Here is a 21981-nt window from a genome sequence, read left to right as displayed (position 1 = left end):
ATGATTCTCTGTGTGGAAGCTAAGGTAAACCATGCTCTTGGCAAAATTTGATCAGAAGGGGTCTGTACCACCTTTATTTTTTTTGAAAAAGGCAGTGTTGCATAATGGTTTGAGTGCTGGACTTCGACTCTGGAAACCAGAGTTCAATTCCCAGTTAGACAATGAAACCCACTGGGTCACTCCAAGGGAAGAGAAGGCACTGCAAAATGGAGGACATGACCAAGTAAAAGCTCAAAACACTCCTAGAAATAGAAACTCATGCTTTGCACTCATGCTCCCAGTAAATCAGTTCATGCTTCTTAGCCCTGCTCCAAATGGAGGGCATGATGGAATTCCTCCTGGGCAAAAAGTTGGAATGGAGGACCCGTCCTGGAAAAGGAGGATCTTTTCCCTCCTCTGTTGCAATGTTATGGGTGTCCTGCAAACCAAATGGTCTTCTCCTAGCGGTGTATTATTATTATTTTCTTTTGTGTTCAACTTTAATATTGAGAGACAAAACTAGAGTAAAAAGAAGGAAGAGGAGGGAAGGAAAAGTGAGGGAATCTGAGTAAATCAGGGGGGAAATACAGCATTACTGGAGGATTTGCATAGCCCTGTCTTGTGAATGCCTCTTTTCTTCTTCAGATCCAAAGTCAAGGGGCTGGGGAACGGCTCTGTTTTGTTGTTGTTTGTCTTCACATCGTTCAGATTTATGGCGACCCTTTTCTTGGCAAGATTTGGTCAAGGGAGGTTTGCCTTTGCCTTCCCCTGAGGCTGAGAGAGTGTGACTCCATGCCCAAGGTCCCCCAGACGGTTTCATGCATGGCCAAAGTCAGCGTTGAACCCTGGTCTCCAGAGCTTCGGTCCAACACTCAAACCACTGCTTCTTGCTGGTAAATACATAAATAAAGTGGGTCCTCCTCAGCTCTGCCAGCCATCAAGGACAAATGTCGTGCGAGGCTCGATGTCACCAAAGAACGGAGTCGCTCTTTCTAATGCTCTTCATACTAATGTAATTCCTTTTTAACGTCCTTTTTTGTTTGTTTTTAATTGTACTGTACTTTTTGATGTTGTGAAGCCGCTCTGAGCCCGTTCTGGGGAAAGAGGAGCGGGATACAAATAAATATAACAATAACAATAATAATGTTAAAAATATGGTGTGTGTGGTTTAGTTATGTTTTTAAACTTTTGTATGGTCTTGCGTTAATTTTATACTATTTAAACTCGAGGGTTTTAATTGGTTTTTAAACGTTTTTTATTGTGACGTTTTGATAAATGTTTCCTCCTCTTATGTGAGCCGCCTTGGGGGCGGGGTCCCTTTTGTTTCCTTAAGAGAGAAAGGCGGAACTGAAGTGAAACAGAGCAAGAAATGCCTGTGAAGAAGAAGAAGAAGGACCGTTGAGGTGGAATTCCAACGGACGCCCCTCCCCCTCCCCTCAAGCGCCTTCTAGAGACTGAGGAAAGCGCCTCGAGCCAAGAGATGCGCGCGCCCTCAGATTCTCTCTCTCTCTCTCCACTACACTCTTAATACTGCTGCGCTATTCCACTTTCACTGCCCTGGCTGCCTCCCGTTGCATTTTGGGGTTTGTAGGTCACTGAGGCCTAAGAGCTCTCTGGCTGAGGATTCTAAACGCCCCTCCGTGAAAACTGCAAATCCCAGAATGCAACAGGAGGAGGCAGCCAGAGCAGTGGAATAGCAAGGCGGTAATCTAGCCTGCCAGTTAATTTGAGCCTGTCTAGTAAGGGGCTTCCAAGGAGACCCCGCCTGGGACTGAGCTTCCGAAGCGGAACTGAAGGCGGCGGCGCCTTGATGCAGGGAGGACGCCTATTGGTCGCCCTCTTTGTGACGCAGGCGGGACTGGGGGGGGGGCAGAGGCCTTGTTGCAAGGAGGACGCCTATTGGCCGCCCTTTTTGTGACGTAGGCGGGACTGCGGGGCAGAAGCCTCGCTCTCCTCTCCTCTGGATCCGTAAGTATCCTGTTTGCAAGGGAAATGGCGGCGGCGATCAGGTTTCCCGCCTTCTCTGCCCCAGTGAATAATGCACGTTCCTTCTCTTGATGCTTGTGGTTTGGTGGCCTCAAGCCTTCCCCCGGCTTAATGGCGCGTTCTTGGATGCAAAGCACACTGCAGAAATAATAACCCACGTTTATCCTGGCTCAGTGCTAGGGAATTCTGGGAAGGCGCCTGAGACATTTAGCCTTCTCTGTCAGAGGAGCTCTGGTGCCACTGCCAGCTACTACACAGGCACTGAGCCAGAGCAGTAAGAATCACAGAATCAGAGAGTTGGAAGAGACCCCGAGGGCCACCCAGTCAGTCTCTCTCAATCAAAGCATCCCTCCAAAGAAGTGTGTTCCTCTCTGAACAGCAATAACCCCGAGGAAGGGCTTCCCAGTGTTGAGGAGGAATCTCCTTTCCTGTAGCTTGCATCCATTGTTCCGGGTCCTGTTCTCTGGAGCAGCAGAAAACAAGCTTGCTCCCTCCTCAATATGACATCCCTTCGGATATTTAAACAGGGCTGTCATATCACCTCTTCAACTTCTCTTCTCCAGGCTAAACATCCCCAGCTCCCTGAGTCGTTCCTCATAGGGCATGGTTTCCAGACCTTTATATCCCACCTCTCCCAAAAGGATCGAGGTGGGTTACAACACAAAAATACACTACAAAATATACAAAATGCATACACATTTCCCTCTTTAAAACTAGACCAAAGTAAAAGTGGTCTCAAAGTGGATTGTTTCTGGAGTGTGTTTTAAACTTTGTTGGAAACATTTGTGTAGAGTGGAGTTTGCCTTTGCCTTCTCCTGAGGCTGAGAGAGAGTGACCTGCCCAAGGTCACCCGTTGGGTTTCCATGGCCAAGCCCTGGTCTCCAGAGTCGCAGTCCAGCACTGAAACCACTACACCACCCTGGCTCTGCCTCTAAGGTCCAAAACACACTGCAGAAATAATCCAGTTTGAGACCACTTTAACTGATCTGGGTCAATCCTAGGAAATTCTGGGAAATGTAATTTTGTGAGGCATTTAGCCTTCTCTGCCAGAGAGCTCTTGTGCCACAATAAACTACAATTCCCAGGATTCCCTAGTACTGAGCCAGGGCAGTTAAAGCAATCTCAAACTGGATTATTTCGGTAGTGTGTTTTGGACCAGTGAAAGAGCTGCTTCCAAACTTAAAACAACATAAGGAGATGCAGAACAACCAAGTGACTGCCAAAATGGCTGTAAAGTCAGAACAGAGCTCCCGCTTTTCTTTCTTTCATTTGTTCCGCTTTGCATTTAATGTAGTCCAAATTGTTGTTTGAGACTTCTTAGGTGTTAATGAAACGTACCTCATTCTCAGCTGTGGCTGGGGAGATGAGGCACATTGGCAATCAGTCACTCCTGCAGCTAATGAATTAGGGTCACTTCATAGGTTAAAAATGCTGAATTAAATCAATAATTGTTTCAGTTCAATATCAGTACTGAGTAAACAGACTCCCTTCTCCCAGCAAGTGACCCAGATCCAGACCATCATTGGTTCCATGCCATGATGTTGGGGTTGACAGATGCTAGTTACCCAGCAGCTTCTGTTGCAGTTTTTTCAGTCTTAGTTGCTCCCCTGTCCATGGTTTCTTTTCTGATCTCTCAATCTCTCTACTTCCTTATTTTCGTCTTTGCCTTTAGGTCTCTCATTAGTACTTCTTCCATCTCTCTCAACTGCTGACTACCTGTGTCTACCTTCGGTATCCATCTTCTCATGTCATAGGAATTGACATTGTGTTGAAAATGCAGGAGCTTTTGGAAAGCAAGAGGACTAATGAAGAATACACAGGGAAATCCTTGAAGCTTACAAGCTGAAAGTGAGATTCATAAGAAAAAGATTCATAACTTAGTTAACAAAGCAGAGAATCATAGAGTTGAAAGAGACCATCAAGGGCCATCAAATCCAACACAAACCCCCTACAGATAGCCATCCAACCTCTGCTTTAAAAACCTCCAAAGAAGGGGACTGCATCACACTTGAAGGTAGTGTATTCCACTGTTCAACAGCTCGTACTATCAGGAAGTGTTCCTGGTCATTTCTTTATCAGACAATTTGCAACCAGGGGCAGAACTAACATGGAAAGAATAGACATAGGATCCCACACCACACACAGAAGAAAAGTTAAGCTCAACATGTTTTAGCAAACCTCAATCCAAAACTAACAATGTGCATTCAAAGATATAGCCATGTTAGTCTGTAGAATCAGTACTTAGAGAGATCCTGTAGCATCTTTGAGACTAAAAGAAATTGGCAGCATGCGCTTTCATAGACATCAGTCTACTTCTTCAGATGCATTTGGTGGCGTGGAAGCCAGGTACAGATATATATATGCCATTGTTATGTGAGGATGTCAATTCAAATTACAAATCTTTTGTGTATGGAAATGAAGTTGTAGGTCCAGTTTTAACAATGGTCATTAGTGCACAAAGACATAGGAAACTGGTCTGTGTCCATGAAGATGAATTGGCAGATCAAGTTTTGCAATGGGACTAGCCTATGGTGAGGGGAATAGATGAAAGTAGGGTACCCCCATGAGGATAGGGTCAGGTAGTGTTGAAGTGTGTGTAGTGTATCAGGAAACCATTGTGTTTGTTCAGTTGCCGAGGGACTGTAGTTTGTGGATGAATTCCAATTCTGCTGTTTCTCTTTCCAATCTACCTTTGTAGTTCTTTCATTCAATGACCTCATTCTGAGGTCTGAGATAGAATACCCAGGAAGATTGAAAAGTTCTGCCGTCGGTTTTTGTGTATTCCCATTCCTAATTTATGTCCATTTATCCTCTGGCACAGGGACTGGCCTGTTTGCCCAATGTAAAGTACTGAAGGGCATTGCTGACACAGTACAGCATAGATCACATTGGAGGATGAGCACGTGAAGCCCCCTCTCATATTGTGGGTGATACCATTAGGTCTTGTGATGATATTTCCTGTATAAATGTGTGGGCAGAGTTGGCTTCTTGGTTTGTGGCAAGGCTTAATATGTGTGTCGCCTTGTGTCGTCTCTTGTCCTGTAGGTGAGTACCTGTTTGAGGTTTGGAGTCTGTCTGTAAGCGAGTAAATTTCTGCCAGCAACGACCCTTGAAAGAGTGGGATTCTGTCATTTTCCCTCTTCATTTTGTTCTGTGATAGATCAGTGCTGGGTGAACATCTTGCCTTGTTAATTTGTTTTTTTCACTTCATGTGGTGGGTATTGTAGTTTGAGGACTGGTTATTCCGTGAGTTTGGCATCCCTGTCTTGTGGGTCTCAGCAGATGCAATTATATCGGAGGGCTTGGCTGTAGACTATGGATCTAGTTCAGGAGGGAAGCTGGAGGCATGTATGCGTAGCAATCCGTGGGTTTGCAATATAGTGTGATGCTTATCTGTTCATTTTGACGCTGTACTGTGGTATCCAGAAAGTGAACTTGTTCAGTAGATAGTTCCAGGCTGAGGCTGAGGTTGATGGTGGGGTGGAAGTTGTTGAAACTCTGGTGGAATGTCTTGAGTGAGTCCTCTCCATGAAGATATCATCAGTGTACCTCAAGTAGAGGAACAGTTTCTTGGTGCAGGTGTTAAGGAAGCGTTCTAGGTCGGCCATGAAGATATTGGCATATTGTGGTGCCATGCATGTGCCCATGGCAGAGCCATTATCTTGAAGGTATAAATTGTTATCAATAATTGTTTGTGAGTAATTGTGTGTGAGAACAAACTGGCAAACCTGAGTGGCTAGGTCAGATAGGTTCTCATCTGGAATGATATTCCTGATGGCTTCTGTGATGAACAACCTTTCTATTGTGGCAGGCGCTTGGGACTTGTGTTATCCCACCGCTGCCACCAATTTATGTGAAGGTCTCTGCCCACCCTTCACCTTGACACTGGCTCTTTAGACCCTGCTCCCACCTAATTTATGTGAAGGGGCCCCAAGAAACTCTCCTATGATGGCTCAACACCCCTCTGTTTCTAAAGATCAGTAGCGTGGTTTGATTTCAAACACAGGCCAAGTGGATATTCAAAGAAGAATAAAGGTTTATTTTAAAACAGAATGGAAAAGGTAACTTTGGCGCTTTACAGAGCACCCAAAAAGGGCGCTCTGCCAGTGCCCGTGTTTGCTGCGCCAGGGAACCGCAGCGGACAAACCACGCAATTCCCTGGTGCAGCAAAAAGAACCCACAAAAAGCAGGTACTTTTTGTGGCGCGGTTATGACACCACAAGGCGCCAATGGCGCACTTGTGGCATCATTTCCACGTCACGACGTGCGGACGCTAAGCGTCCACTATGTCAAAATGGCGGCGCCCATGTAGAATGGGTGCTGCCATTTTGTACGTGCTCAGCACATATTAGGGTTAGGAGCGTCCGGAAAGGACACCCCTTCCCAACCCTAGTACGTGCCGAGCACGTACATTTTGGCAGTGGGTAACTGCCTCGGACATGAAGTTGTTACTGTGTCTTTCTTGGTTACATATATACAGGTTTGTTCTTAAATCCCAATTAATAACTCAGCCACACAGGCTATAATATCCCTCAGGAAATTATGTAACCGAAACCCCTCTTCCAGAGTCTGGCTACATTGAGTCTCTCTTCTCTAGACTGCCAAACTAATACTGTCCCTCTCTGGACCTATCAGACCCTTTCTTGGTCTATGATCAACACCCCACTCTAACAAAATGCTGTTCCCTCAGGAACTTCTGGAACCCAGTCCTCTCTTGGACTCTACTGTTCCCCAACTGAACCCCAGCGTCCTCCCTCCGGATTCCAAACCCTAACTGACTCAACCCAGCTGCCAAGCGGAATCTTCAAACTCCTCAGCCTGCACCTGATTGGTTTAGGGTCTCTGGCTTTTGATTGGCTGGTTTGTAAGTCAGTTCGTCACATGGCTCTACACAAGCGCACTGTATTAAGGAAGGTCAAAGCAGAAAGTGCAAAGGTATGCTTAATGCTGAACATAAGGAAAACAAAACCAATGACCATTGAGGAACTACATAAGTTCAGCCTAGGTAATGAGGAAATTGAAATGGTGAAAGAGTTGCTTTACATTGGATCAAACATTGACAAAAATAAATATTGCAGTCAAAAAATCAGAAGAAGACTAGGAATGGGAAAGGCAGCTATGAAAGAACAAGAAAAGATCCTTGAAAGTAAAGATGTACAACTGAGTACTAAAGTTAGAATCTTATAAGCCATTGTATTCCCCATTACCATGTATGGATGCAAGAGCTGGACAGTGAAGAAAGTGAATAAGATGAATTCATTTGAGATGGTGAAGAGTGCTGAGGATACTGTGGACAGCCAAAAAGATAAACAATAGCAATAGCAAGCAAGTACATTTCTATACTCCTTATCAGTGCACTTAAGCGCTCCCTAAGCAGTTTAGAAAGTGTGAGCTACTTGCCCCCAACAAGCTGGGTACTCATTTTAGCAACCTTGGAAGGATGCAAGCCTGAATCAAGCTTGAGCCCCTGGCTGGGATTGCACTCGCGACTTTATGGTTTGTGAATGAGTGGCTGCAGTACAGGCAGCTTTGGGGGTAAGATTCAGCTTCTTTGAAATCATACTTTGAAGAGCCATTATGGACCCCCTCCCCATGGGGGCCAAAATCCGCGTATGCTCAAATTCTATTTACTACCTCTTTCTTTTCCCTCTCTTTCCCATCCTCCTCCTTCCACCTCATGTTGCACCACGCCTTCCTCTTCCTCCACCTGCCTCGCCTTCCTGCTCCTCCTAGGTGTGTTGTGGGCTGTGCGTACTTTCTCCTCCTTCATTCACCTCACCTCGTCCTCTTCCTCCTCCCCCCCACCTCATGCCACACCTTCCTCCTTCCTCGTGCCATGCCGCCTCTTTTCTCCTCTTCCTCATGCTGCGCCCTCCTCCTCTCCCTCCTGGCGTGCTACTCCTTACTCCCCTCTCTCCTTTGCCCCCCCCCCCCCCCCGGCTTACCATCTGCAGATGATAAGTCTGCCTATGAGAAGAGCCCACTGTATTAAAATACAGCAGCAAAATACAATAGCATAATCATATCATAATCAGTGGGCTATGTTAGTCAATATCATGTAGTATTTACTGGTGCTAAATCTTCCCTGTCAGTTTCTAAAAATAACAACAACAATAACAGTTTTCTTACAGTTCTTTCATGCAAGCCATTTTGGAAAACTTTAATTTTGATTTCTATTTTCTTGCTCCCCTCCAGGCTGGATTACTTCTTAGCTGATGACAAGATTTCTACCTTATCCTTCAATCAATATTCTCTACAACATGCTTCAGCTTCCATATTTATACAAAATCTGGAATCAGTTTCTTTTTCACAGTTTAATTAAATCTAGTCCAATTTGTTTAGATATATGGGTTAAAAACATACACTCTTCATTAGTCAGTAAATGTGAAACTGAAAAACAATCATTGCCTTTGCATGATAATGAAAACTTCCTGTATAGAGTAGACAATGAAGATAATCAACAACTGCATATACCAGTTATGGTCAAGGAGGTTGTTAATTTTTTGGCACCACAGAATGGCCAGGTAAGATGGACTTTTATTTTCAGAGTTTATATGTGTATGTACCTTTAAAAAGTCATTTTTTTTAGTCTTGAAAAAATACAGAGAAATAAAGCTGCTTTGTTTTTGTTTGTTTTTCCTCTTGTTGCTCCCGTGATACTGGACTGACCTGTGATTGCTTTCAGAAATCATGGTTTTGCATGATTAATAATAAGATTAACCATGGAAGATTATGATAAACCCATAACACATGGAAGAGCTTAGCTGGGTGCAGTGTAGTTAGCTGCAGTATTGGAAAAGAGGAATGATGTTTTACCACTATCATTGCCCCATGATACACTGACAGATAGATTTTATGATGTATTTGGTTAAAGTTAGTAACCTTTGACCATCAGCAAAAAGCCCTTCTACGTGGAGATGAGTTTAATGGAACTTTTTAATTTTTAATTTAATTTAATTTTATTCATTTATTTTTTTTACTTGAGCAATATGGAATATGGACATTTAATTGTGGGATTAGAAAAAAATATGTTTCCATTATCGCTCATCTATATACCATAGTACAACTGTATCACCTTTCTATAGTTGGACTGCAGCTCTCACCATTTCTTACCATAGAATAATCTAGGGCTGCATGATTCCCACCAGGAGCCATGGCGGCACAATGGTTAAATGCCTGTACTGCAGCCACTCACTCAAAACCATAAGGTTGTGAGTTCAAGACCAGCAAAAGGGCTCAAGCTTGACTCGGGCTTGCATCCTTCTGAGGTCGTTAAAATGAGTACCCAGATTTTTGGGGGGCAAACTAAACTGCTTAGACACTGCTTAGGTGATATGAAGCGGTATATAAATGAAGCTTGTTTGTTTGTTTATAGCAGGCTACAAAAGCTGTCGTTTACAAAGATTAATTTATGAAGCAAAATTTGAGACTCCAATTGGCAGAAGGTCACAATAGTTTAGTATCATCTAGACTCATTTGAACACCAATTCTTTCATTGCTGAAAATATTTGTGTTTGTCTTATTCTTGATGGTTCTTAATTGTCTGGTATCTCAGTTTTCAGGTGATGTTGCTTTTATTATTTGAAAATTTACATTTTTTGGTTATTGTTGTTGTATACCTTCAATTAATTTCTGACTTAAGCTGAACCTACCATAATTTTTTCCTGGCAAGATTTCTTCAGAGCTTTGCCATTGCCCTTCTCTGTGGCTGAGAGAGTGTGACTTGCCTTAGGTCATCCAGCATGTTTCCATGACCGAGTAGGGATTTGAACCCTGGTCTCCCAATTTTTTTATTTAGGGAATTATAAAAGGCACTCTGGGCCACTTGATTGGCATAGAGATTAATCTAGTTGTAACCCCAGACAATGAACTTGCTCTTTCTGAAGACATGCAACTTCATTTAGAACAGGTAGCAATCTAGTGTCTGAGACTTGGGAACCAGTCACAGACAAGTCCTCCTTCCTTGCTCCTTTCAGTTTCAGCTGATTGACTCTCATTCAACCCATCTTTGAATACAGACCCTGATCCTAGTTAGATGAATCACCTCAAGGAGCTGCAGCAGCCTCTCTCACCAGAATCTGTGTACCAGTAACAGAAAACTGAAAGCAGCAAAAAACAAACAGAATTTCACAGTTTCCTCAACACCAAGCTGCTTAAATTAAAAAGACACAAACTCACTCTTTCTTCTGTTAGTCTCTCTAAAATAGGCTACCTGTTTTGTGTTCCTGTGTGCTAGCACTGCATCACAGGCTAACTGAGATGGGGAGATGATTGATTTTGCTACCTCTGGAGATGGATAGTACAGGATTTTCTAAGGTACATTTCTTGAGTTACTTCTCAGCTGTAAATACTAGGGAAGAATATCTCACAGAAGTATCAGAAGTGAGAGCTCAGTAGTGGTCAAATCCCAAACTTCATACTTACCTTATTGCAGTTGATCACTGCAATGACCTAACTATGGAAGGGCAACGAATTTTCAAAATGTAGAATTGATTTGTTAATGACTGAACTTGTAGGTTCAAACTTTCAAATTCCATTCATCTCTTCATTTGTTTTAATGCCGTTCAACACAGTGTTCCCCAAACATGGACAGACCCTGTACAATCCCAAAATGACATTTGGTTATGTTTTTTTGTCTTTTTTGGCCAAAGATGTATGGTTCAGAAACATGGTTCAGATGATGTGAGATTGCCATTATTTGAAGTAGATGTTAGCTCTGTCCCCATCCTTGGCACCTACCTGTGGGAGAACTTTCACTGGTTGTAAACAATGTTTTTTCTAGGTAAAGTATCTATCCATTCTTTAGAATCCTCCCCCATCCTTTCTGTACAGTATTCTCTGAAGCACATTGTATGAATGAGTCACCTCCTTTTAAGTTCATTTTCTTTTCAGCAAAGAGCCAGTTGCAATAAATCCACAGAAACTTATATCCTGTAAAACTTGCTATATTAACTAACTGTTATTTTAGGGTATTCTGGTCCGTCAGTTTTTGTACTAGTGAGTCCATAGATGTTGAAAATTTTATTGTGATCTTTTTATAACCATTCAGTGAGTCTCAAAGGTGGTGGAGCCCAGATAATTCTAAACACATTATACCTACATTAGTACTTCTTGCTCATTTTCATTCCTTTGGAGGGTCTTGTAGTTAAATGACTGCAGGACTCCCCCCCCCCCCCATAACAGACAGTAATGGGAGAAGTAAATAAGTGTAGGAGGGCTGCAAAATAATTGATGAGGTGTAGGCGTGTTGGAGCTGAGAAAGGACTGGCAACTTTGGTCATAATATGAATAAGACTGTACAATGAGATACTTACACTGAAGACCCTTAACCATTATTTATTTCATCCCCGTCATCAATGTTAACAGAATCTGGTTTCCTTATGGGCCAAACTACATGTGATACTAAGGCTACACTCTTCCACAGATTATCAGAAGGAGGCAGTTTAAGGGATCCTTTAATGATGCTTCTTATGTGAAAGATTTCTCCCATTCCCAGAGCCACTTTTCCCCCAGGAGGAAGAAAAAATGTAAATACCTTCTCCTTCTAGTAGTTTAGGAACTATTTGTTTATTTATTTATTTATTGCCTTCCAACCCACCAAGACCACTGAAACAAAGTAAAATGGATAAAAATATTTAAAGCATTAAATATATGAATTAAAACATTTAAAAATAAATTTAAACTCCACTTTAATTTTTTTTTAAAAAAGAGACAATCAAAACAGCTGAGACAGTCTGAGGGCTAAGGGAAACTGCATAATCTTTCCTGCCCCCTGGAAACTCCAAAGGTTTGGTGCCAGATTGATTTACTTTAGGATGGAGTTCCATAGTGGAACTGCTGCTACAGATAAAGCCCTGTCACCTTTACCCACCATCTAGCTTCATTGGATGGTAACACATGCAGTGGGGCCTCACTTGAGGATCTTAAATTTGGGGTAGACTCATATGTTGGGAGGCATTTTTTCAAATATAATGATCCAAAACCATTTAAGGGTAGTAGGTGAAAACCAGCAGTTTCAATTGACCTCTGAAGTAAATTGGAATCTAGTGTAGTTCTAGTAAGACTAGTGTTATATAATCTCAGAAATTACAACACTAGTCTGATAGCATTCTTGATCAGCACTGAGTCCACGAGTACCCAAAAGCTACAGACATGAAATTTTAGAGGGAGTGTAACTCTATCCACAACAAGTTTGTATTCCCAACCCCAGGTGATCTTATCTACTGACCAAAGAACTTCCCTCATGTTTGGATTGAGCCTCAATTTATTCACCCATATCCAGTGCTTTGTTGCATGTAGACAATTATTCAAGAGTTCTACATTGTCATTGGCATTATTTGTAAAAGAGAGATAGGGTTGGCTGTCATCAGCATACCGATGATACCTGACCCAAACTCCTGGTGGCCTCTACCCTTTTCATGTAAGTGCTGAAAAGTGTATTCTGTCCAGTGGGATCACCATAGTGTGCCCTTCAAGGAAGAGCTGGAACCATTGTAGAACAGACCTCCCAAATCCCCAGAACAGAGAAGTATCCCAGACATATGCCGTGGGTGATATTATTGAAAGCTGCTGAGAGGTCCAGCAGAACCAACAGGGATACACTCCACAGTACAGTTCCTTGTGTAGGTTATTTGTCAAGGTAACCAGAGTTGTTTCTGATCCACAACCAGGCCTGATTTCAGACTGGAATGGATTCATGTGGTCCATTTTATCCAAGAAGGCCTGGAATTGTGCTGCTGACACTGGGAGTGCATCTACACTGTAAAAATGATGCAGTTTGATACCACTTTAACTGCTATGGCTTCATCCTGCAGAGCCTTGGGATATGTAGTTTTGTGAGGCACTAGCAGTCAAGGCTAAAGACCTTGTAAAACAACAAATCCCAGGATGCCATAGAGCTACAGAAATTAAACTGCATATTTTCTTTTTACAGCATAGGTGCAGCCTGTGTCTAAGCCCATACCTTTAAAAAGGGAGATTAAGAACTGAGCAATAATTATTTAAAATAATAATAATAATAATAATAAAATTTATTTATATTTTCCTGCCTCTCCCAGGTGGACCGAGGCGGGATTACAACCCAAAAATAACAATAAGATACAAGAATAAAACATATAATTTTCAAGCATTAAAACAGTTAAAACAGTACAGTGCGCCCACATTTTACATGGGTGCTCTTATGCGGCTTTTAGCATAGGCTGAAAACTGCGCAGGGAGGAAGGGGTGGTGCGTCCCATAGGGATGAATGGGCTGTGCACCTATGGGGTGCATGCCTGTTTTTCACGAGGGAGTCCAGAACGGATCCCCGTGTAAACAAAGGACGCACTGTACAGTCAAATGATTATAAGATATAGTATTCTGATCCTGAATGGAAGAGTGAATGATGTCTTTAAAGAAGATTGGGTGGATAGGCTTGCCGGAAGAGATCCGTCTTAACTGCCCTCTTGAAACCTTCCAATGACATAATAAGATGGATCTCTTCCAGGAGGTTGTTCCATAGTTTAGGAGCCACTGAAGTAAAGGTTCTTTGAGAAGTTGAAACCAATCTAGTTGGATGTACTTCTAACAGATTTTCCCTGGAAGTTCTGAGAGTGCGGAGCGGATTATACAGGGAGAGGCATTCCTTTAAGTAACTCGGGCCCAAGCCATGTAGGGCTTTATAACAAACACCTTGTATTGAGCCCGGAAGCTAATAGGTAGCCAATGAAGATCTTTCAAAATAGATGTTATATGGTCAAATTTCGAAGAACCAGTGACTAATCTGGCTGCTGCATTTTGTAGTAATTGAAGCTTCTGAACTTGGTAGAAGGGTAGTCCCATATAGAACGCATTACAGAAATCAAGGCGAGAGATTACCAGCGCATGTACCACTGCTTCAAGGTCCTGAAGTTGGTACCAAGCATTCCTGGCTGTCGCATCTACTTGAGATGACAATTGTAGCGATGAGTCCAGGAGTACTCCCAAACTGCGAACTTCATCCTTTAGGGGAAGTGTGATCCTGTCCAGGGCAGGTTGACTAATTTCCTTCCCAGGACCTAGGGAACCTATTGCTAGTACCTCTGTTTTCTCTGGATTCAACCTGAGCTTGCTTTCCCTCATCCAGCCCATTACTGACCCTAGACAGGTGTCCAGAGGAGAGATGCCGTCCCTAGTCACTGCAGCAGTCGGAGACATAGAGAAATAAATTTGGGTGTCATCAGCATACTGATAACACCACGCCCTATGTCTCCGGATGATCTCTCCCAGCAGCTTCATGTAAATGTTAAATAGCTTAAGGAAGTACAGTGAAACTTTCTTGAGCCACAGTCTTACAGTTGCCTCTTTGGAAGCGATTGGAACACAATGGTGTTTCAGAGAAGACAGTTTCCACCATCCAATTGGTCTGCCCTCTTCTGACAGCTCTAATCAGTCAGGATGGACATGAATCTAACAGACAAGAGGTGGGCCTTACTTCTTCAAATAATTTGCTAACATCATTGTGTTAAACAAATTGAAGATTCTTGATGTCACTGGAAGGGAATAGCTCAAGAATCTTCCTCCTGCTGTTTTTCCAGAGAGGACTTCTATCTTGGCCTTCTTTCTTTGTACTCAGAGTCAAATTCTCTAGCTGTCATCTTCAAAATAGTTGTTACCACCACTCTTGTCACATTCCTTTCTGCTGAAGGGGAGTTTGCAGCTTCTACCAAGGACCAGAACAGCAAGGTACTAGGCCTGCCTGCTGAGAGCCATGCTGGGTATGCACCAGATCTCATTTTCCTATGATACTGAGTTTGCTTGCTGCTATCACTATGTATCACATAACAAATGGTAGTATTTCAGAAGCCTATTTAAGGCGCTATATTATAATAGAAAGATGTAATGCTTTTTGGTGACTCAGCTTGTAAATGACACTGTGTACACTTTCCTTCTGCGTTACACTACTAGTTTTTGTACTTCTTTGGCAAAACTAGTCACAAAAGTGGATTAATATCCACAAAAGCTCATATAAAAAAAGTCTTAAAGGTGCTGCCACATTTCTTTTACTTTTCTTTTCTCTTTCCTCCCTCCCTTCCTCCCTCTTTTTAAACTTTGAATGAGACACTGGCCCCAGAAGTAGTGATAGAAATAACTAGTTATATATTGGCTAATTTTATAAATACTTCAATATTGGCTTGCTTATAACAAGTCATATTTCCAGTTACCTTTTGTACCAGGCAGTACCAATTCATTAAGCTTGTTTTATGAGCTATCATGTGAGCTGTCCTTACTGGGAAAAAATCTAGAATTAAAATAGTTCAGTACTTGAAAATACTTGTGGTATTCTGCATAGGTAAAGTGAAAATATGATAATTTTGGATTAGGAATGTACTCATAAAGAATATTCACAAATATTCTTTTTCTTCAGAACAGCATTTTGGCACATAAAAGCTTGCATGAAAAATTATAATTTACTGAAGGATATTTAGTACTCCATCCTAGTAGAAAGCACAAATGTGCTTTTCCCCATTATTAGAAAGAGCACTTTTTTTCAGCCAAATGCCCCCCAACCTCATTGAAAAATATGCAGAAACTCTTACAGTCTCACCAGCAAGGAGAAACTGTCAAAAGTTTCCATTCTAGTGAAGTATATGTGAAGATTTGTAGGAGTCAATATTTGTACTTCTATTCAGGATAAAAATTACCAGCTTGGTAGATGAAGGGAATGCTGTGGATATAGTATATCTTGATTTCACTAAGGCCTTTGACAAGGTTTCCCATGACATACTTGCAAACAAGCTTGTAAAATGTGGGCTAGACAAAGGAACTGTTACATGGATCTGTAATTGATTGACCGGCCGAACCCAAAGGGTGCTCAACAATGGCTCCTTTTCATCCTGGAGAGAAGTGACCAGTGGGGTCCCACAGGGCTCTGTCCTGGGCCCAGTGCTATTCAACATCTTTATCAATGACCTGGATGACAGAATTGGGAGCATACTTATCAAATTTGCAGATGACACCAAATTAGGGGGAATAGCTAATACCCCAGAGGACAGGATCAAGATTCAAAATGACCTGAATAGACTAGAAAGCTGGGCCAAAGCTAACAAAATGAAATTCAACACGGAGAAATGTAAGGTATTGCACTTAGGGCGGAAAAATAAAATGCACAGATATAGGATGAGTGACACCTGGCTGAATGAAACTACGTGTGAAAGGGATCTGGGAGTCCAAGTAGACCACAAGTTGAACATGAGTGAACAGTGTGATGCAGCAGCTAAAAAGGCCAATGCTATTTTAGGCTGCATCAATAGATGTATAGTGTCTAGATCAAGAGAAGTAATAGTGCCACTGTATTCTGCTCTGGTCAGGCCCCACCTAGAATATTGTGTCCAGTTCTGGGCGCCACAATTCAGAAAGGACATTGAGAAACTGGAGCGTGTCCAAAGGAGGGCGACAAAAATGGTGAAGGGTCTGGAAACCATGCCCTATGAGGAACGACTTAGGGAGCTGGGGATGTTTAGCCTGGAGAAAAGAAGGTTAAGAGGTGATACGATAGCCCTGTTTAAATATTTGAAAGGATGTCATATTGAAGAGGGAGCAAGCTTGTTTTCTGCTGCTCCAGAGAACAGGACCCGGAACAATGGATGCAAGTTACAGGAAAAGCGATTCCACCTGAACATTATGAGGAACTTCCTGACAGTAAGGGCTGTTCGACAGTGGAATGCACTCCCTCGGAAGGTGATAGAGTCTCCTTCCTTGGAGGTCTTTAAACAGAGGCTGGATGGCCATCTGTCAGGGATGCTTTGATTTGGATTTCCTGCATGGCAGGGGGTTGGACTAGATGGCCCTAGTGGTCTCTTCCAACTCTACGATTCTATGATTCTAGGAGTCAATGCAGTAAAATTATGAGTGAATCATGAGACAAACATCTCATGAACTAAAAAAATATATAAAAAAGCATGAGATTTAAAAAATCCCCACATTGCATAATATCCAGTGTTTAAAGTAAGCAAACTTTGTACACTGATCCCACAGGTAGAGTCAGAAGGCATTATTTTTAATGTGTAGTCGAAGGCTTTCATATTTTTTGTGGGTTTTTCGGGCTATGTGGCCATGTTTTAGAAGAGTTTATTTCTGATGTTTTGCCAGCATCTGTGGCTGGCATCTTCAGAGAATGCTGACCTGGAAGAGAGTGGGGAATTATTTTTGCTTATCTTCCCTATACCTCCAAGAATGGCCATCGCATCTATCTGAGATGATAACTGTAGAGATGGATCCAAAAGTACCCCAAACTGCGTACTTCGTACTTCGTCCTTTAGAGGAAATGTGATCCCATCCAGGTTGATAAATCTCCATCCCTGGACTTGGGGAACCTATCGCTAGTACCTCCGTTTTCCCTGGATTCAACTTGAGTTTGTTTTCCCTCATCCAGCCCATTACCAACCCAAGGCAGGCATCCAGAGGAGAGATGCTATCCTTAGTCACTGCATCAATCAGAGACGTAGAGAAGTGTATTTGGGTGTCATCAGCATACTGATAACACTGTGCCCCATGTTTCCAGATGATCTCTCCCAGCAGTTTCATGTTAAACAGTGTGGGGGACAGAATGTCGCCTCGAGGGACACCAGATGTCGGCTCTCTTTTTGCAGAGCAGCTGCCCCCCAGCTCCATCTGGAATCTATCTGAGAGGTAGGATCGGAACAGTGCCCCGGATACCTAACTCAGGCGTTCCAGAAGGATACCATGGTCGATGGTATCGAAAGCCGCTGAGATGTCCAAGAGCACTAACAAGGTCACACTTCCCCTGACGATGCCCAGACGGAGATCATTGACTAAGGCGACCATGGCCGTCTCAACTCCGTATCCCGCCCTGAAGCCGGTTTGAAATGGATCCAGATAATCTGCTTCATCCAAGACTGCTTGGAGTTGGAGGGCGACTGCCCTCTCGATCACTTTGCCCAAAAATGGTATGAGGGAGACTGGTCTGTAGTTGTTTCTCAGCAGGGGATCTAGAGAGGGTTTCTTTAAAAGCGGTTTCACTATTGCTTGTTTTAGTTTTGTTGGAAATACTCCCTCCTTTAGGGATGCATGAATTATAAGATTAATAAAGTTTTTGTTGCATCCCCTCCCTGAACAGTCAGCCACGATGGGTAAGGATCAAGAGAGCATGTCATTCTCCTTATGCTTCCAAGGAGCTTGTCCACTTCATCAGTAGTTACAAACTCAAAATGATCCAGTCTAACACAGTCAGTGGAGTCACTGGACACCTCTCTCACTGTTTCTGTTATAATGTCCACGTCTAGATCAGCCTTTATCTGAGAGATTTTATCAGCAAAGAAGTCATTAAAAGCATCACAGCAGGCTGTAGTTGGTTCTAATAATGGGTTCAGGGTGGGAGGCAGTTGAGTTAGCTCTCTAACCACCCTGAACAGCTCTGCTGGATGGGACTCCACTGATGCAATACGTGCAGCATAGAACAAATTCTTTGCTGCATTGATCGCCACTCCATAAGATCTCAGCAAGTCCTCATGGTGTGTCTTGTTAGATATACGCTGATGTTTCCTCCAACAGTGCTCTAGTCGTTGTGCAGCCTGCTTAATTTGGCGAAGATTTTCCGTGTACCATGTTTTTTTATTTCAAGCGGGCTGGAAAGGACGCTCAGGAGCGATAGTGTCAAAAGCCTTGGTAAGGTCGTAATCCCAGATATCAACCAAGGCTTTGACCAAATCGCCATCATTCCCAGTCATAAATCCCTCTAGAGCTTCCTGGAACCTTTTGGGTTCCATCAGCTTTCGAGGGCGGACCATTTTAATAGGTCCTCCACCCCTGAGAGGTGTATTGGGAATAGCCTTCAGTCCTACCTTGATGAGGAAATGATCCGTCCATGACAGGGCAGAGATCTGATTAACCTCATGTTTATAACCAGATGATGTTCATGCATACAATCATCTCATTGGTTTCTAGAAGAATGTGTTTGCAATGAACAAACAGGTGGCCTTGCAAAATTCAATCAGTTACTTTCCTACTTAATTTCTTGAATTTAGGCAGATTTTCCTGCAATCTTTCATTCTTCTCTGATTCCTGCTTTTCCTTTCCAATCATCCAATATTAACAGCAAGACCTGTTTTGGTGTGTGATTTCCTGATGGATTTCAGCATAGAATTTTTCAAATTCTTCTTTCTCTGTAGTTGGAGCTTAAACTTGGATGATGGTTTCATTGATAGGTGCTTATGCCTATTGTAATTTATTATACCAGTTGTAATATACCAGTTGTAATATCTGACTGCTTATATTTGTTGTAATATCTTCAAAAATAAAATATGTGAGCAGGAACATTTAATAGAGCACTTTAACCTAAAACTTTGCTTTTACTTTCTTTTTCAGATAAAAGTTAGCTCTAGCGTATATTAGTCATGCTTGATCCTTCATAAGCAATACGCATGTTTTCATGTTGTCAAAAGCCAAAAGGAAATAACAGGGAGTGAAATTAACAGAATACCATTGAATTTTTTCCTGCCACAACAGGCTACTAATGTCACCGTCTGGATAAAACATTTTCTGTGAAAATAACAGGTATGTAAGGAAGAAGAAAGTGTTCAAGAAAACTAAACTTCATATAGAAACAGCATCATGGTGACAATGTTCACAATTTTTTGTCATCTTTTGGTACAGCCAAAAATGTTCCTTTTTTCCTAGTAACTATTAGCACCTTGTATGCAAATGTTTACATCGTTTACATTGCCTTCAGGTGTCTTTACCCACCCTCCCTGCTGCCAGGATAGTGTATTAAATCTCATTAGCAGCATAAATGTTGTGATATTGCTTCATTAACTGCATATTCCCTAATGGGGTCAGCTTATTTATCTGATTAAATCAGGAAGGAGATTGCAATAGCTGCCACCAGAGGTCAAAAATAAAATAAAAAAAGCAACTACATATATTATATGTTATTATTGTTGTTGTTATGTATAAAAAGGAAAAATGATAGGGGAAATCTAGTGCACCTTGAAGATTAGCATAGTTTTGTAGCTGTGGAAGTAGAATTAGAGTGCAGTGGCATAAAGAAAGAAACAGATTGTGACTCTGATCATAATCTATAAAGAGCTATGTAAAATGGTATAGGTCAGTCAAGCAGCTAGGTTGTTAGTCTTGAACTGTCAAAGCAGTACATTCTATCCGAAAGGTAGTTCTGTTGAAGTAAGAGATGTTATATTTGTAACTGTGTTGAGATTTTGTTGTTGTGTGTCTTCAAGTTGTTTTCTGTTTATGGTGACCCTAAGGTGAACCTATCATGGGAGTGTCTTGGCAAGATTTGTTCAAGGCAGGAGGCAGCCATTGTGGTCTCTTCCGACTCTGTGATTTACAATGGGTTTGTCTTTACCTTCTGAGGCAGAGAGGGTGTGACTTGCTCAAGGTCACCCAGAGGGTTTCCATGGCTGAGTGAGGATTCAAACCCTAGTCTTCAGAGTCATCGTCCAGTGCTCAAACTACTACACTATGCTGGTTCTATCAAACTGTTTTGAGAACCAATGAATTAATGCAGCAGTTCTTAGCCTGTGGTCCGCAGACCCCTGGGGGCTGTGATGCCCTCACATGGGGGCCATGAAAGAAAGAAAGAAAGAAAGAAAGAAAGAAAGAAAGAAAGAGTCTTTAGCAAACTGATTGATGAAGATACTGAGATCCCACCTCCCAATGACTTAACAACTTCTCTCTGTTGATCTCTACCCCCAGTCGTGGAGATGGTATCCAATCAAGGGCATGGAGGAAGATAGTACCTATGCCTTGGCCTTCTGTGACAGTGTGGCCTCAACCCCTTGCCACCCCTGAGGCATTTGGCAGTGGGCAATGGAAAAAGTGGCAGTGGAGCCTGTTTTCATAGCCTTTCTTTCTCAGGAGCCGGTGTGGTCTACTCAGTCTACCTCCTTCATACGCTTTGCATTTCTCCTCAACTCCCGGGCGACATGTAAAGTGCAGGAACGGGAGCAGAGTTCAACATTCTCGTTGTGAATATAATAATAATAATAATAATAATAATAATAATAATAATAATAATAGGGTGAGGGTAGTCAGGTGGGTCAAAAAGAGAAGAATGAAAAGAGAGGGTGAACTTTGGATTTGGGAGAGGGAAGCAGGTGGGAAGAACCAGTGTCGGCCAGGCAGGAAAATACCCATAGGCTCCCCAATCCCCAAACTTTCATAATCTTTCAGATGATATGTGGCTCAGTGGTACAGCCTTGGTGCATGTACAGCTCGGCTTGCTGCCTTCTCTTCCCAATTCACAGTCATGCTGAAATTTTTTCTCTCACTGTTACTTCTCTCCCACTGCATTTTTCTTCTCCCTCCCCCACAAAAATACACTTTATTGTGCCTACTGCTTTAGGCATTGGGCAAGGATGTGGTTGTGCTGTTCAGAACTTGCTTGGGTACTGCATGTTGCTTGGTGCCCAGGCTATGTGTGTGTGATGGCTCTCAGGCCATGCAAGCACAAGGGGCTATGTGCTAGAAAAAGTTGTGTGGGAGTTGAGGGGAGGTCAAGGTAGGGCCGTCTGACTTTTGGAAGAGTCACAGGTCATTTTTGCCTTGGCTGAAACAGGCTAAGAATGCAATCCCTCTTGTGCTTACTTGGGAGGAAATCATTTGTAACAGAGGAATTTATTTTGGATTAACTATGTTGAGGTGGTCACATTGCAAGAGGGCTGGCTTATAACAATGCGGTGAATAAAATGCAACACCAGCCTTCTCATTAATAATTAAAATAAATGATATTAAGCTGTTGTTTCGATGTCGAAGTAGGATGATGGTGATGAAGATTATTATTTATTATTTAAATTTCATGCAATCATTCTAGTAAAAATAAATAGAAGTGTGTGTTATTTTATTTCTCCCCTGCTCCAGATTTGAAGACCTCCTGATGAGCAATTTTAAATCGATATTTGAGGCATTTTAGGGTTTTAAATCTTGAGTAAGACTTGGGTGGTCTGAAACAAAAAATAATTTAAAGAGGGTTCTTGGAAAAGAAAACGTTAACATTAAATTAGTGTGTATAATATCTCAAGA

General features: G+C 42.3%; 1 protein-coding gene and 1 long non-coding RNA gene across 5 annotated transcripts in view; both read left to right on the top strand.

Annotated features, from left to right (window-relative positions):
- The first annotated feature begins 1811 nt into the window (after nucleotides 1-1811).
- Nucleotides 1812-21981, top strand: part of METTL15 (methyltransferase like 15) — a 149467-nt gene continuing 129297 nt past the window's right edge. Inside the window, exons 1-3 of one of the 4 annotated variants that reach the window (XM_042474644.1) lie at nucleotides 1885-1947; nucleotides 3638-3813; nucleotides 8161-8489. In XM_042474644.1, coding sequence (XP_042330578.1) covers nucleotides 8181-8489 — 309 coding nt within the window. In that variant the 5' untranslated portion in view covers nucleotides 1885-1947; nucleotides 3638-3813; nucleotides 8161-8180. Of the gene's footprint in view, nucleotides 1948-3637; nucleotides 3980-6647; nucleotides 6901-8160; nucleotides 8490-21981 lie in introns of those variants that run through there. The other 3 variants (XM_042474472.1, XM_042474558.1, XM_042474731.1) reach the window with 3 other exon arrangements.
- On the top strand, nucleotides 17838-20926 carry LOC121934377. Its single transcript, XR_006104616.1, has 3 exons — nucleotides 17838-17891; nucleotides 19309-19497; nucleotides 20656-20926. It is a non-coding gene; the product is annotated as an uncharacterized LOC121934377 (long non-coding RNA).

This window comes from Sceloporus undulatus, chromosome 1 (genome assembly GCF_019175285.1).
Source record: "Sceloporus undulatus isolate JIND9_A2432 ecotype Alabama chromosome 1, SceUnd_v1.1, whole genome shotgun sequence".
Classification (NCBI taxonomy): domain Eukaryota; kingdom Metazoa; phylum Chordata; class Lepidosauria; order Squamata; family Phrynosomatidae; genus Sceloporus; species Sceloporus undulatus.
The sequence above is the reverse complement of the archived record's forward strand: the minus strand, read 5'-3'. Positions and strand labels throughout refer to the sequence as shown.